General features: G+C 42.4%; 1 protein-coding gene across 1 annotated transcript in view; it reads right to left on the bottom strand.

Moving 5' to 3' along the window:
- Positions 1-13,528, bottom strand: part of LOC126471525 (dihydropyrimidine dehydrogenase [NADP(+)]) — a 272,626-nt gene that overhangs the window by 184,431 nt on the left and 74,667 nt on the right. The window contains exons 4-5 of the mRNA XM_050099748.1: positions 10,166-10,327; positions 4,505-4,686 (exon numbers count right to left, since the gene is read on the bottom strand). Of these exons, the coding sequence (XP_049955705.1) occupies positions 4,505-4,686; positions 10,166-10,327 (344 nt within the window). The remainder of the gene's footprint in view (positions 1-4,504; positions 4,687-10,165; positions 10,328-13,528) is intronic.

Here is a 13,528-nt window from a genome sequence, read left to right as displayed (position 1 = left end):
CCTCACACAAATGCTTATTGCTTAGAGTATCCAAGCTCTGGAAAGCTATTAGGTATACGGAACATTGTAGACCTGAAATTGTACCAACCAAGGATTGATTAATACCACAGAAAGGGTAATTTGTACATTATGTAAATATAGAGTGTAAGATTTAAGGATGTGCCATGTTGCGATGCTTTTGCCTGACCTAGAGGTCATTAAAGAAGTTGTAATTAATAAGTAATTAATGTTGACTAAATGATTTAAGAGTTACTGAATATTAATCAGTTTTAAAACCAAGCTGCTAGTTTAAGTTTTCAGCTGAGTCACAGAAGATTAAGGAATGTAAATATGCTTTTGTAACTAGCTGTCAGATTTCATGAATGTGTGTTTTATTAGTCATTGCCGATGTACTTAGACGCTGTTTTAAGTTTCAGGCTAGTACATGCGTGTGATGATGGACAGTGTTGAGTTATCCACTGTGATAGTATTAAGGGACTCCTTGAGATTACTCGGGAGTGAGTTTTTCCTAAAGAATTCAGTGAAACGGACGTTCTGGAAGTGCCGTTACAAGGGCGAGTGAGATCAAGCGTGCCGCACAGGCGGGCGCAACAATACTTGCGAGGCGAAGCCGCTGTCGGCTCTTGTGCCACTGTCGGCTCTCTTTGTACTTGCGGGTACGGAATGCGGAATTGTTTTTCTTCCTGGACTGCTCAAAGAATTGTACTGTCAATATTTATGGTTTTTTCGATCTGCTGAATATTATTTTCTTGTTTAGCATTAAGTGGACTCTCATGGCAAGAGTATTAATTACGAAAAGGTTATATAAAATGTGTATTCTATGTAATTAATAATTAATTTGCGTATTTTGATCTACCTGTTTTTATGACCATGTACTCTGATTAATATTGTAAATAGTATTCCATTTCTTGATAGTGTTACGGATTTTGACGATTTTGGAATAGCTAAACCATTTTCTATATTTTCTATGAATTTTAATATGTTGTCAACCTGTTTTATTTTGTGCAAGATGACAGAGTGGACTAAGATTAGGAGTGTCTCCACTCAATTATTATGGTCTAAAAATTGATTTATGGTTAATTAGACGAATGCTAAATTTTGTTGATGTTTTGAGCATATGCATTTCCGCTGTTTCTTTTTTGGGACATTTTCTGAGTCTGTTTACGTTACACGAACATCCTCAGACGTGTAACGCCGGAAATGCATATCCTCTTATTTCCATCTATTGTACTATTATTTTTTTTCCTTGTTTTGTTACCTCAAGATATGACATTTCTGTCTCTTTATATATTGTAATTGTTTTACTGTTTTTATATACATATATATATATATATATATATATATATATATATATATATATATATGCACTTATGTCGATGTATAATTGGTTTGTTTCGTAAATATTATTTGTATTTTTACGCTGGGTCTTGCCTAGGGAAAACTGCTATCGAACGATTACATCGATAGGTCGTGTGAAGAATCAAAGTGTGTAGGATCTTTGGTAGCGTTAACTCTGCCGCGTGGAGCGAGGGGGGAGAGCATGGAGTCTGGCTGGGGTAGCGAGTGAAGCAGGTGTGTTGTGAGAAGCTCCCGCGAGTTGCCGCGCTTTCGGGGTTTGGCAGCATGTAATTGCGCTCGACTTGCGATGATAGTTTCTGACATGGTGTCGCGGACGGGAAGCATTAGCTGGCGCACATCAAGAGCCCGTTTCGTCTGGGGACCGTGTCGAGAAGAAGGCGCGCCAACATCCAGCTTCTGCAACAGCGACGGCCGACAATGAGTGACTGTCGCCACCTCCTCGATCGACGACTTCAAACCTTCAATCAATCAACAAGGAAGACTAAAAGCACGTAAAGTTTCAGAACTGTATGGCAGACCTCAGCTTTTCAAACTGTTCCATTTGCCTCGCAAAATTACAGCAACTTAGCATGAACTTTTGTTGCTCATTGTCCCAATTGCATTACCAAGCAGGGTCCCTTCCTTTTCCGAAATTAACCCGAGTGTCTTTGAAATTCAGACGCCAGCATTAAAGTACAATCATTCCATTTCACTGCTTTAATTTCAAAGTTCAGTTTAAGTATTCATAGCTGGCTACAATATTTAGATTACGCAAGCACAAATTAAGAGTGCGAGTTTAGTTACCGTATTTTAGCTTACCTGTGACTGCAGCTCAGCTTGGTACGTACTAAATCTTACTATTGTTAATTGTTCAGAATCATTTAATTCAAGTTCAAAGCTAAATCTCTTATTTCTAAATTGCGTAGATTTAAGTAGCTTTTGAAATGATTGTTGAGGTAGTCCAAGACTAACCGTATTTTACTGAATTTCGATGTGCTTAAGAAAGAAAGCTTCTTATTAATTTCAGTCACTAAATTAACTTTCAGTTTTCCGGTTTTATTAATTCTTTTGCTAAATTAGGCCAGAGTGCAGCGAAAGTTATTACTTCTGACAAACTTTCAGTTTTCACACTACACGTGTCAACCTTCAGTTGCCACGCTTCTAGTGCTAATTATATGTGTAATTACCTTTCTTTTTCAGTTACTATAGTAATTGTCCTTAGGACTGGCGACCGTAATTTTCCCCAAATCTCAAATATCTAATTACCGCTAGTTAATTGTTAACGTAACGGCCGCACATTTACTTTCTTCATTAACTTTACCCCTTTTCAAAATTAATTTCCACCAGTTTCATTTGCATTTTTCCTTTCATTTAGATGTAACCCTTTCCTCCCTCTTTACGGTGACGATTGCTTTTCCCAAATTTCCATTAGGTACACGCGGTTTAAGTTTTCACTGTCATTAAGGTCGATAAGTGAGGGGGAGGTTACAGGCTGATGCACAATACTCAAGTATTGCCTGGCAAGTATTTTCAAGCGACCTCTTTCGTGCATGAATTACACTATCTTAGACTTCTCCCAATAAATATAAGCCTGGATGTGACTTCACCACCGAATGATATATATGGTCGTTCCACCTGAAATCACTCGGTACAGAAACTCCTAGACACTTCACAGTAGTAACTTATTGCAGTGGCTGATCGCCATTCACATAGTGAAATGAATTCAAATCTTTTTGTCTACTTACTCGCATTACATTACATTTATTTGTGTTTGGAATCAGCTGGCATCAGTAGCTGATCATCTCGATGTCGCCAGGCTATAGACTACTGTGCCTTCCTCGTGTGATCGTACCATATTGTGCCAATATAATGATCACACAGACTGACCACTGACTTACCGCTGATGCTAGAGTCAACAAATGCGGGAACTTTTCGACCTATTGTGAAATACACTGAAGCGCCAAAGAAACTGGTATAAGCATGCAAACAGGCAGAATACGACACTGCGTTCGGCAACGCCTGTATAAGATAAGTGTCTGGCGCATTTGTTAGCTCGGTTACTGCTGCTACAAAGGCGGGTTATCAAGATTTAAGTGAGTTTAAACGTGGTGTCGTAGTCGGCGCATGAGCGATGGGACACAGTATCTCCGAGGTAGCGATGAAGTGGGGATTTTCCCGTACGACAATTTCACGAGTGTACCGTGAATATCAGGAATCCGGTACAACATCAAATCTCCGACATCGCTGCGACCGGAAAAAGATCCTACAAGAATGGGACCAACGGCGACTGAAGAGAACGTTCAACGTGACAGACGTGCAACCCTTCAGCAAATTGCTGCAGATTTCAATGCTTGGCCATCAAAAAGTGTCAGCATGTGAGCCATTCAACGAAACATCATCGATATGAACTTTCAGAGCCGAAGGCCCACTCGTGTACCCTTGATGACTGCGACACAAAGCTTTACGCCTCGCCTGGGCCCGTCAACAACGACATTGGACTGTTGATGACTGGAAACATTTTGCCTGGTCGGAGTCTCGTTTGAAATTATCTGGAGGGGATGGACGTGTACGGGTAAGGAGACAACCTCACGAAGCCATGGACTCTGCATGTCAGCAGAAGACTGTTCAAATTGGTGGAGGCCCTGTAATGGTGTGTAGCGTGTGCAGTTGGTGTGGTATGGGACCCCTGATACGTCTAGATACGACTTGACAGGTGACACGTACGTAAGCATCCTGTCTGATCACCTGCATCCATTTATGTCCATTGTGCATTCCGACGGACTTGGGCAATTCCAGCAGGACAACGTGAACCCTCCACGTCCAGAATTGCTGCAGAGTGGCTCCAGCAACACTCTTATGAGTTTAAATACTTCCGCTGGCCACCAAACACCCCAGACCTGAACATTATTGAGCATATCTGGGATGCGTTGCGACGTGCTGTTCACAAGAGATCTCCAACCGCTCGTACTATTATGGCCTGTCTTGTACGTTTCATGGTGTCAGCTCTCTCCAGCAATGCTTCAGACATTAGTCGAGTCCATGCCACGTCGTGTTCCGGCACTTCTGCGTACTCGCGGCAGATGTACCAGTTGCTTTGTCTCTTCAGTGTAGCTTGTGTGTGGAGCCAACTACGTGACGTGGATTTTGACAAAGGTGTACAAATTACCTGAGGCCCCCGGTGTAGCTCTGCTTCTCGAAGATGGTGATGTTGTTGTAGCCCATCCTGGCCAGGTAGGTGGCGCACGACAGAGATGCAGGCCCGGCGCCGACGAGTGCTATCTTTGCGTCGGCGAATTTCACGCTCTGCCCAGGGGCCTTCGTCTGAGCCAGTTTCATCTTTTGAAATACCTGCAACACACACAGCGAAAGAATGAAAGCAAATTGCATCCCAGAATTGGACAGAAGAAAAGTAGCAGCAGCCATCATGAAGGACCTTGTGGAAATAAAAAAATTAAAGAAAATGATCTGAAATTTGCGACCATTCCACGAGTACATTATGGATTGTTCGGTTACATCGACTAATTTACTGTTCAACTTTTCGGTTAGTTATGTCATTTAGTTTGTACTGTGTGTCAATTAGATTTGCAGCCACCGCATGCCAGGACTGTTATTAGCAGAACTACCTTCTTCTAGGACTGGAGACTGGTGTGTGCGGGAAAACCTGAACAGTTCCACTGAATGAGAATCCCAGCAGCGCAAGGCCGACCATTTCTAGCCCAGACGCTGTCAATTCAAGGCCAGAGCGTATGACTTTCGGCCACCAAATTAATAAATTAATATGCACTGTACGATCAATAGTATCTGGGCATCCCTATGTAATATGGAATTGTAGTTTCCTAATCGTCACCCTAGTGTCTAGTGTCTTGCATCGCAAGGGAGAGGATATTGTTATGAGTGGCCAGTATCCTCTTTCTACAACACAAATGCACATGTGGATTAATACGGTTCTTTATCTACACGAACACGATGTTGTTACTTAACTTGAATAGAGTGCACATGTTGTAGTACATGTTCATCAGTAATAGTCCTCTTGCAGACAATATCGGTAATCTTGCTATTACAAACTTCAGTCTCTCTGCTAGTCCCGCTATAGGCACTAATCTGATCGCTATGTACCGTCATAACCCGCGATGTGAACTGAGGCGCCGAGCCGTTCTAGGCGCTACAGTCTGGAGCCGCGCAACCACTACGGTCGCAGATTCGAGTCCTGCCTCGGGCATGGATGTGTGTGATGTCCTTAGGTTAGTTAGGTTTAAGTAGTTCTAAGTTCTATGGGACTGATGACCTCACAAGTTAAGTCCCATAGTGCTCAGAGCCATTTGAACCATTTTTGAACTGAGCCCACACTGCGAAGATACTGACAGTAGTCAACAGGAGTGTGAGTAACTGAGGCCCTCCAGTCAGTGGCAGCGGCCTAAATACGTGCTGTCTAGAGGGCGCTTGCGGCGTGTTGCTTGTCAGTGTGTCTCTGGCCTCTCTCGTGATAGGCGTGCTTGATCCAAAGCCTACTATCGATCTTCGCGCTGCTTCTTTGCCGACCGATGTGCTGGCGATAGCTTGCGCCAGTACAGAGTTGACCACTAGATCTCACGAGATGCGGACCCGCGATTATTGAAGGAGATGTGTAGTTTTCTGTTGTGAGTAGAGAAGCAGTAACGACAGAGTGGGTCAGTTAGGGGAGCTCAGTGACTTTGATCGTGTACTAGTTATTAGATGTCACCTGAATAACAAATCCATCAAGAACTTTTCAACTGACCCAAAACTACCCAGGAAAGTTTTTGATTATGTGTCTTTGAAGTGGGAGGAAAAACCACAGCCATACCCTTACAAGGCGGACCTCATGTACTGATGTAAAGGGATCCCTGAGCATTGAGGAGGGTTATTATAAAGAATCGCATGAAATTAGCTGAAGGAGTCACTCGTGAGTGCCAAAGTACTACCAGCAGTCCAGCTAGCACAATGAGTGTGTGTACAGAGTTAAAGAGAATGGGGTACAGTGGTCGAACAACTCCTCATAAGCCACAGATTTCAGAAGTCCATGCGACTCTCATGGTGGTGTAAAGACTGACGCCACTGGAGAGTGGATGACCGTAAACGAGTGATTTGGATTGTTGAGTCACGCTATACCATATGGGAGTCCGGTGGAAGGGTTTCGATTTGACGAATACCTGGAGAACGATACTTGCTATTACGTGTAGCGCCAACAGTGAAGTACAGAGTAGGTAGTATTACGGTAGGGGGGTATTTTTAGTGGTCAGAGTGTTGTCCCATTATTGGCTAATGGAAACGCTAAATGCGACAGGATATGAACACATTTTCAGCATTATGTATTTCGTACAGTGGAGAAACAGTTCGTAGATGATGATTGTTCGTATCAGCATGACGATGCACCCTGCTATAAAATATCATTTTGTAAGGCAATAGTTCGTGGACAGTAAATGGACTGGACTGCCCAGAATCCCGACCTATACCAAATAGAACAATTTTGGGGTGAGCTAGAAGGTCGACTTCGCTCCAGACCTCAGCGTCTAACGATACTAACTTCTCTGATATCAGATACTCAGGGAGAATGGGCTGCAGTTCCCCCACGGACTTTTAGACACTCGGTAAAAATGTCCCTAGCAGAGTTCAGGTCATCATAAAGTTGGACACACCCCATGTCAATATGCGCTACTAGGTTCAAATGGCTCTAAGCACTATGGGACTTAACAGCTGAGGTCATCAGTCCCCTAAACTTAGAACTACTTAAACCTAGCTAACCTAAGGACATCACACACATCCATGCCCGAGGCAGGATTGGAACTTGCGACCGTAGCGGCCGCGCGGTTCCGGACTGAAGCGCCTAGAACCGCTCGGCCAAGGCGGCCGGCTGGGCTACTAGGTGTTCGGATACTTTTGATCAGAGAGTGTAATTTTCATACCGAACCAAAATCATTCACAACCTGGACACATAAAAAAGCCTCTAGATAAGTCAATCTTCATTTGGCGTACTTTATTCATCACTGATCATTAAAATTGCAACACCAGGAAGGATAGAAATTTTCCTTATTGTGAGCCTACGGTATAGTAGGAAGACTCTCTACTCCCGCCTCTCGGGAAGCCACAACAGTGGTCACCGTGTGCTCAGTCAGTAATGTTCCAGAAGTCGTCACACTGTCCATAAGGATATCTGTCTTGCTGCAAACAAGGGCGTTTATTGACTTAAAATACTTGAAGGGACTGAGCGGTCCTGCACAGCCGAATGAACAGTGTCTGTCCTATCGGGAACTAGTTGTGTGAGACGGTTGAGTTTCTGCATGATGTTGAATACAGCCCCCATGAAGCTATGGGCCCAATATTCGAAAGATAGTCGTGGGATCCCGACCAACGCGAGCGGCGATATTACGGTACCTTAAACAGCAATCGCGATAGGGCATGATCCTGCCACTGTCGAATCCCAACATCTGCTGGTATAAGTTTCTCCATCTTTGTGATTTTGTCACAGACAAACAACATTTAAAAGAGATATCCAATGAGAAATATGCTGCGCAATTTTTCTGTATAAATAAAGAATGTAAATGACGTTACTCCTACTTACTACATGTTTCTGTGCTGAAATGTTTACCATATAGATATCCAAGCATGTAATATATTATTTGCCAAGTTTGCGTTTAAATTGCTAGCAATGTAAACAACAAACAAATGATTAGACATGCCGTTTATACAGAAGGCTGATAGTGGCCAATTATACAAGATTTTTCATGACTGTAAGTGTTCTATCAGTATTTTAGTAAACTCCAAGATCCTAAACAAGCCATAACTGTTTGACTGCGACGCAGTAATTGCGATGTAATTTGTATGCAAGTAAACATGTAAATATCGGGTGACTAGGGCCTCCTGTCGGGCAGACCGTTCGCTGCAAGTCTTTCGATTTCACGCCACTTCGGCGACTTGCGCGTCGATGGATGCAAGTGAGTTAATTATTGTTTAAATTGTTTGGGCAGAGTATATAGATGAGATTAACGACTTGAATATCGTAGCCAGTATGGTTGTTGGCATCCCAGACTGGCATTCATCATAGAACCTTTCATTGTATACATCCAAACCGTGTCGGCACACCACAGTAAAAAATGTTTATCAATGTACAGTAATATCCTCTGCGGGACAAATTCCAAGAACTTAACGGCAGAGAGGAGGCTACATTAAGAATTAGACTGTTTCAGGAATTCTTACTTTTAGTAGATTGCGTCACGTGAGTTTCATCTGGTACACACTCGTGCAAACAGTATCAGCCGGCTGTACAGTAATAGTCACAAACAGCAGGGATGGACTGTCGTAAGCCATCCAGAATTATTCGATCTAAACCGCAGCAACTGCTAGTTTGTGTCGTTTATGCTCACAAGCAGACGTTATTCTAATCATTCTCATATTGCATCATTTATGCTATTACTTCAGAATTATAATTTGTAAGAAGGTATACTTCATCAACACTAATGGGTGTTCTCAAGTCCAGAGGTGGTACCCAGCTGCTTGGCATAGTCGTATTAAGGTAGAAGGTGTGGACAGTATCTTCAACGATAAGAAATACACCGCCATAGTACGGGAAAGTCTGATAATTTTTCCCACTGCTGTTTATGTTATCTACGTTGATCAGTAATGACCTTAAGTGAAGCCGATTGCGAAAACCGGTGAAAATTTTGCCATCACTTCACATCCTTGCATCAATTAACTCGATACATATATATTTTAAAATAACAGAATAACACGATGTAAACAAAGCCGTCCGAATAGTGTCGAAGCTATACGGTGAAAGTATTTCTAAAAGAAGAAGAAGAAGAAAAATAAATATGTACCAGGCTTTGGTGAATGTATAACAATTTAATGTAGGTACAGTACTGTAATTTAATAAATGTGTCCACTTCCGACAGTAAAAGACACTTTTGTTTAGAATTCACAAGCCATGCACTATCTGCGGGACGAAATATTAGACGGAGTATTGGAGCAGGGAAGGAGACTACATCGAACCTGGAGCCAATTCAAATGGATTTATACATGACGTATGAATCCCCACTGAGGGTCTCTCCCCTTGTACATACGACTGGGAACACCAATGAATAGTAAACACGGTCTTAAAAAGAGTACAAATTAGGCGAAAGACTGACTGGCTAGAAACGCTGAAGAAAAGACGGAAACCACTAAATCCAAAGTAGAACGAAACAAGATAATTCTAGGAAGGTCCATAATTGTCTCCAATTATTCTACAAAGTGCCGTTGTTCATTAACACAAAAGGTATGGGATTTCTAGGGAGAACAATAACACAGAACAAATTTAAGCTGCAGCTACACTAAGGTGACAAAAGCCATGAGATACCTCCTAATATCGTGCCGAATCTCCTTTCGCCCGCCGTAGTGCAGCAACTCAACGTAACAGGGACTCAAGTCGCTGAAAGTCCCCTGCGAGGCATGGTGGATGTAGCTGTATATAACTTAGCGTCCCTGTCCACTAAACGGCTCACTATGAGCAGTCTTATCGTCCACTGTGAAAGGTACTGGGGAGACGTATGCAAATTAACCCATGACTTTGTCGTGCAATTTGGTGTTCGGCATTTATAATCTACTACTTCTCTTTCTGTCACTGAAAATATTATGGTGACGGAAATTTCTTCAACATGGGATTCTAACTGGCAATCTTCCTGGTCGATCATCGTCGTTTCAGCGTTTGTAAGCGAAACGTGAAAATCTAAATCTTTCCATCTTACAAGACTAAAGTGAGACATTTTCTCTGCGTGCTCTCGCTGGGACCATTATACCAACAGATGCACTGTGAAGCAAAATCGAAAGCAAGTACCTGGACGGCGAAATGCTGCAGGCCGGAGATGTTGATGGGACCCTCCTCGGACGCCTGCAGGTTACATCCGCCCACGCAGAGGTCGCTGGTGGGGCACACCATGCCGCACGTCAGCCCCAGCGGGTTCTCGGACAGGATGGTCTTCGCTGCGCCGTAGTAGTTCTGAAAACACCCGACACCTCCTTTGTTCACCGACTACAAGTAAGGCCAAAGATGTTAATTTGCAATATGTTTTAATTTAAAAGGTCTAGGAAGCAAGATCCTGTGCTATGTAAACAAAAGGTCGCAAATAATAGTTTTGTGTACATTCGAAAACATACCTTCAACTATTTTTGCACACCATTGCCTCCATTGTTGTGATATTTATTGTTGCATAGAACATTTTTTGTTTAATTCTGTTCATTAAAATTTACACCCTGTGACGATAACCAGTTGATTAATTAAAGAATGAACCTTTCTCTCCGCTACAGAGTGAAAGATTCATTCTGCAAACAATCCGTTAGGTAGCAGTTAAGTCACTTCTCCGCAATAAAACCTGTGCTGGCAGCACTTGAGGATGAAGAATTAGAATTTATTGAAATCAATTTGTTGAAGAGTACATAAAAAGCTACAGCTTGCATTCGATTACATGAAGACAGTGAAAAGTATCAAATTGAGAAAGGAGTTAAGCAAGAGAACTCTATTTCACCCAAACTATTTTGTGCAGCCTTGAAGGAGGAATACACAAAACGAATCTTATCTGAACCACCTTCGGTGTGAAGACGCAGAGAATGTACAACCAGAACACCAATAGTAGAACAGTAAATATTAATTATGAATCGACAGAAACAAATGACGAACTTCATAATTAGGACAAACATAAAGAACAAGCGTATGGGCACTTAGAGAAGTAAACAGAAAGATAAAAAAGGGCTGGAATTCATTGTGGAAACTGAATGCTGTGTTCACAAGTAAATTCACAATCCACCACGGTCATTAAACAAACAGGCCAACGAGCAATATGTTGGGCATAACAAGAAGGAAAACAAGTAAAAGAAATGGATAAGAGAAAGAAAACAGAGGTTGAGGGAGTCATAGTGACTGATAGAAACTGAAATGGAGATGGGCCATGCATATAGCTAGACGAAATGGTGAGAGATGGACTACGGTGATACTGTGGTCGATTCTTCGTGACAAGAAAGGCTTAGAGGACGACCTGTTGGAAGCTGTATTCACGACGTAAATAAACTATAAAAGAAACGTTTGTGCGAAAAACTGGAGATCATAGTAAAAAGCGCGTACACATTAAACCGACGAGGGTCAACTAACGACAGCCAATGGATTCGGCTGAACGTTGGTCGGTAACGCATTGGCGTTCAGTCTCTCATTCTCACCAAACCAAGGGGTTGGGGTAAGGAGTTCGGTCATGCGAAACCTCGGCTTGCTCTTACAACTTGTCGATGTTGACCCCATTTTGATATTGCTGTAAAGTAGCGTTTTGATTACAATTTCATGAGTCGATATTACGAGGGAAGAAGAGGATTTTGTAGTCGTCGCGTATGCAGCATTTATATTACTGCAAGAAGTTGATCGTCAGAAAAAGAAAAAAAAAAAAAAGTAGGGGATAATTTGATGCGACAAAATTAATTTCTGATCTTAAAGCTGAACTGGAATGTGAGCTAGTTCATATTTTTTTCCGAATGAAATCTAGAGATTTAGGACTGTTATTTAATTGTGTACACTCAAATTTCCAAAGATGACACTTCCTTTACGAAGATTAATGGTCATTTGAGATATTTCGCTACTGGGAATTCATATGCCATTTTAATGTATTTTTAAACACAGTTAATACACACCCATTCAAGAGACACGACAAATCGCTACTGAACCAACGAACATTCGATCTGTGTCCACCCTAGGAAAGGGGTCCGGAGGTCAACTCACCGCCAACGTTTTGACGTTACCGCCGGATGTCCGAACTACAACCAAGACCAACTGCTTCGCTGGCTCTACTTTGCCGCCTGTACACACTAAGCTAATCTCGACCAACGAAGCGGTTGATTATCGTACGCCTTTGCAGACATAAGTGTCCGCGCTGTTATAGCCAACGAGGGCCAACAAACCACAGAGATTGGATTCGGCAAACGTTGGTCACCAATGTATTGGCGCTCGGCTTCCCAGCCACACCAAACGAAGAGTTTGGGGCCAAATGATTTGCCCATGCGGAACTGCAGTTGGCTCTGATAACTTGCAGGCGTTGCCCCCGGTTTGTTAATGTTATGAAGTAGCGTTTTAACTGCAGTTTGCCAGCCGCTGTGACCGAGCGGTTCTAAGCGCTTCAGTCCGGAACCGCGCGACTGCTACAGTCGCAGGTTTGAATCCTGCCTCGAGCATGGATGTGTGTGATGTCCTTAGATTAGTTAGGTTTAAGTAGTTGTAAGTCTAGGGGACTGATGACCTCCGATGTTAAGTCCCATAGTGCTCAGAGCCATTTAAACCATTTGATTTAATTGCAATTTCCCGTCCGATATTATTAGGGAAGAAGAGGATTCAGCAGTCGACGCATGTGGAGAATTTATTTTACTGCAGGAAGCAGATCATCAGAAAAAGAAGAAGAAGAAACTACGCTGGTGGGCAACCTCTCTTTTAAAAAGCAGGGAGCAGAGTAGTGGGACAAAATTAACGTCTACCTTAAAACTGAACTGGAGAATGGGCTATTTCATGATTTTTTCCCTTAATGAAAGCTACAGATTTCGAATTCTTATTGAATTGTGTATTCTCTAAAATTACCAAAGATAACACTTTTTTTAGCAGAGATGTACCTGCAGCAGAAAGTTAATAGTCACTTTGTTTCTCTTTGCTGCTGACAGCGAAAAGATGTTAATAAGGACACCATTTTCTTTTTCACACCGTGCATATCACTTTCTAGTAGCTGAGTTATTTCCCTCCAAGTGTCTAGTCTTTTCAGTTTGTTTTTATTATCGCAGCTCGTAGGGGCCCATAAAAATTCCTGTTCACTATAAAACTCTGTCTGCTTTAATGCTCTCTCTATATTCCACTCCACAGTCCAATATTTTAAACACAATAAATATACGCCCTTTTCGAGATCATGCATTACTTGCAGGAGAAAAGCGACTGTTGAAATTAAGCTTTTGAGGACAGCCACAAGTCGCACGCAGAATGTTTTATTGACTGGTCTCGCTCTTTAACAGGTAACCACTGTACTTTAAACCGTAAATTACAGAGTTTGGGGAGCTCTTGGAGACACCTAGACACAGCGGTGTATGATAGAAGGCTGACGGTGACATGCCGCTACAGCAATGCACGCAGAAAACGTCTAGTGGACCTGAGAATACGTTTCCGCAGGGTAGTAGGTGAAGCTTG

The sequence above is a fragment of the Schistocerca serialis genome, chromosome 3, assembly GCF_023864345.2.
Source record: "Schistocerca serialis cubense isolate TAMUIC-IGC-003099 chromosome 3, iqSchSeri2.2, whole genome shotgun sequence".
NCBI classification, from domain to species: Eukaryota; Metazoa; Arthropoda; class Insecta; order Orthoptera; family Acrididae; genus Schistocerca; species Schistocerca serialis.
This window is presented reverse-complemented; position numbering and strand designations above follow the sequence as displayed.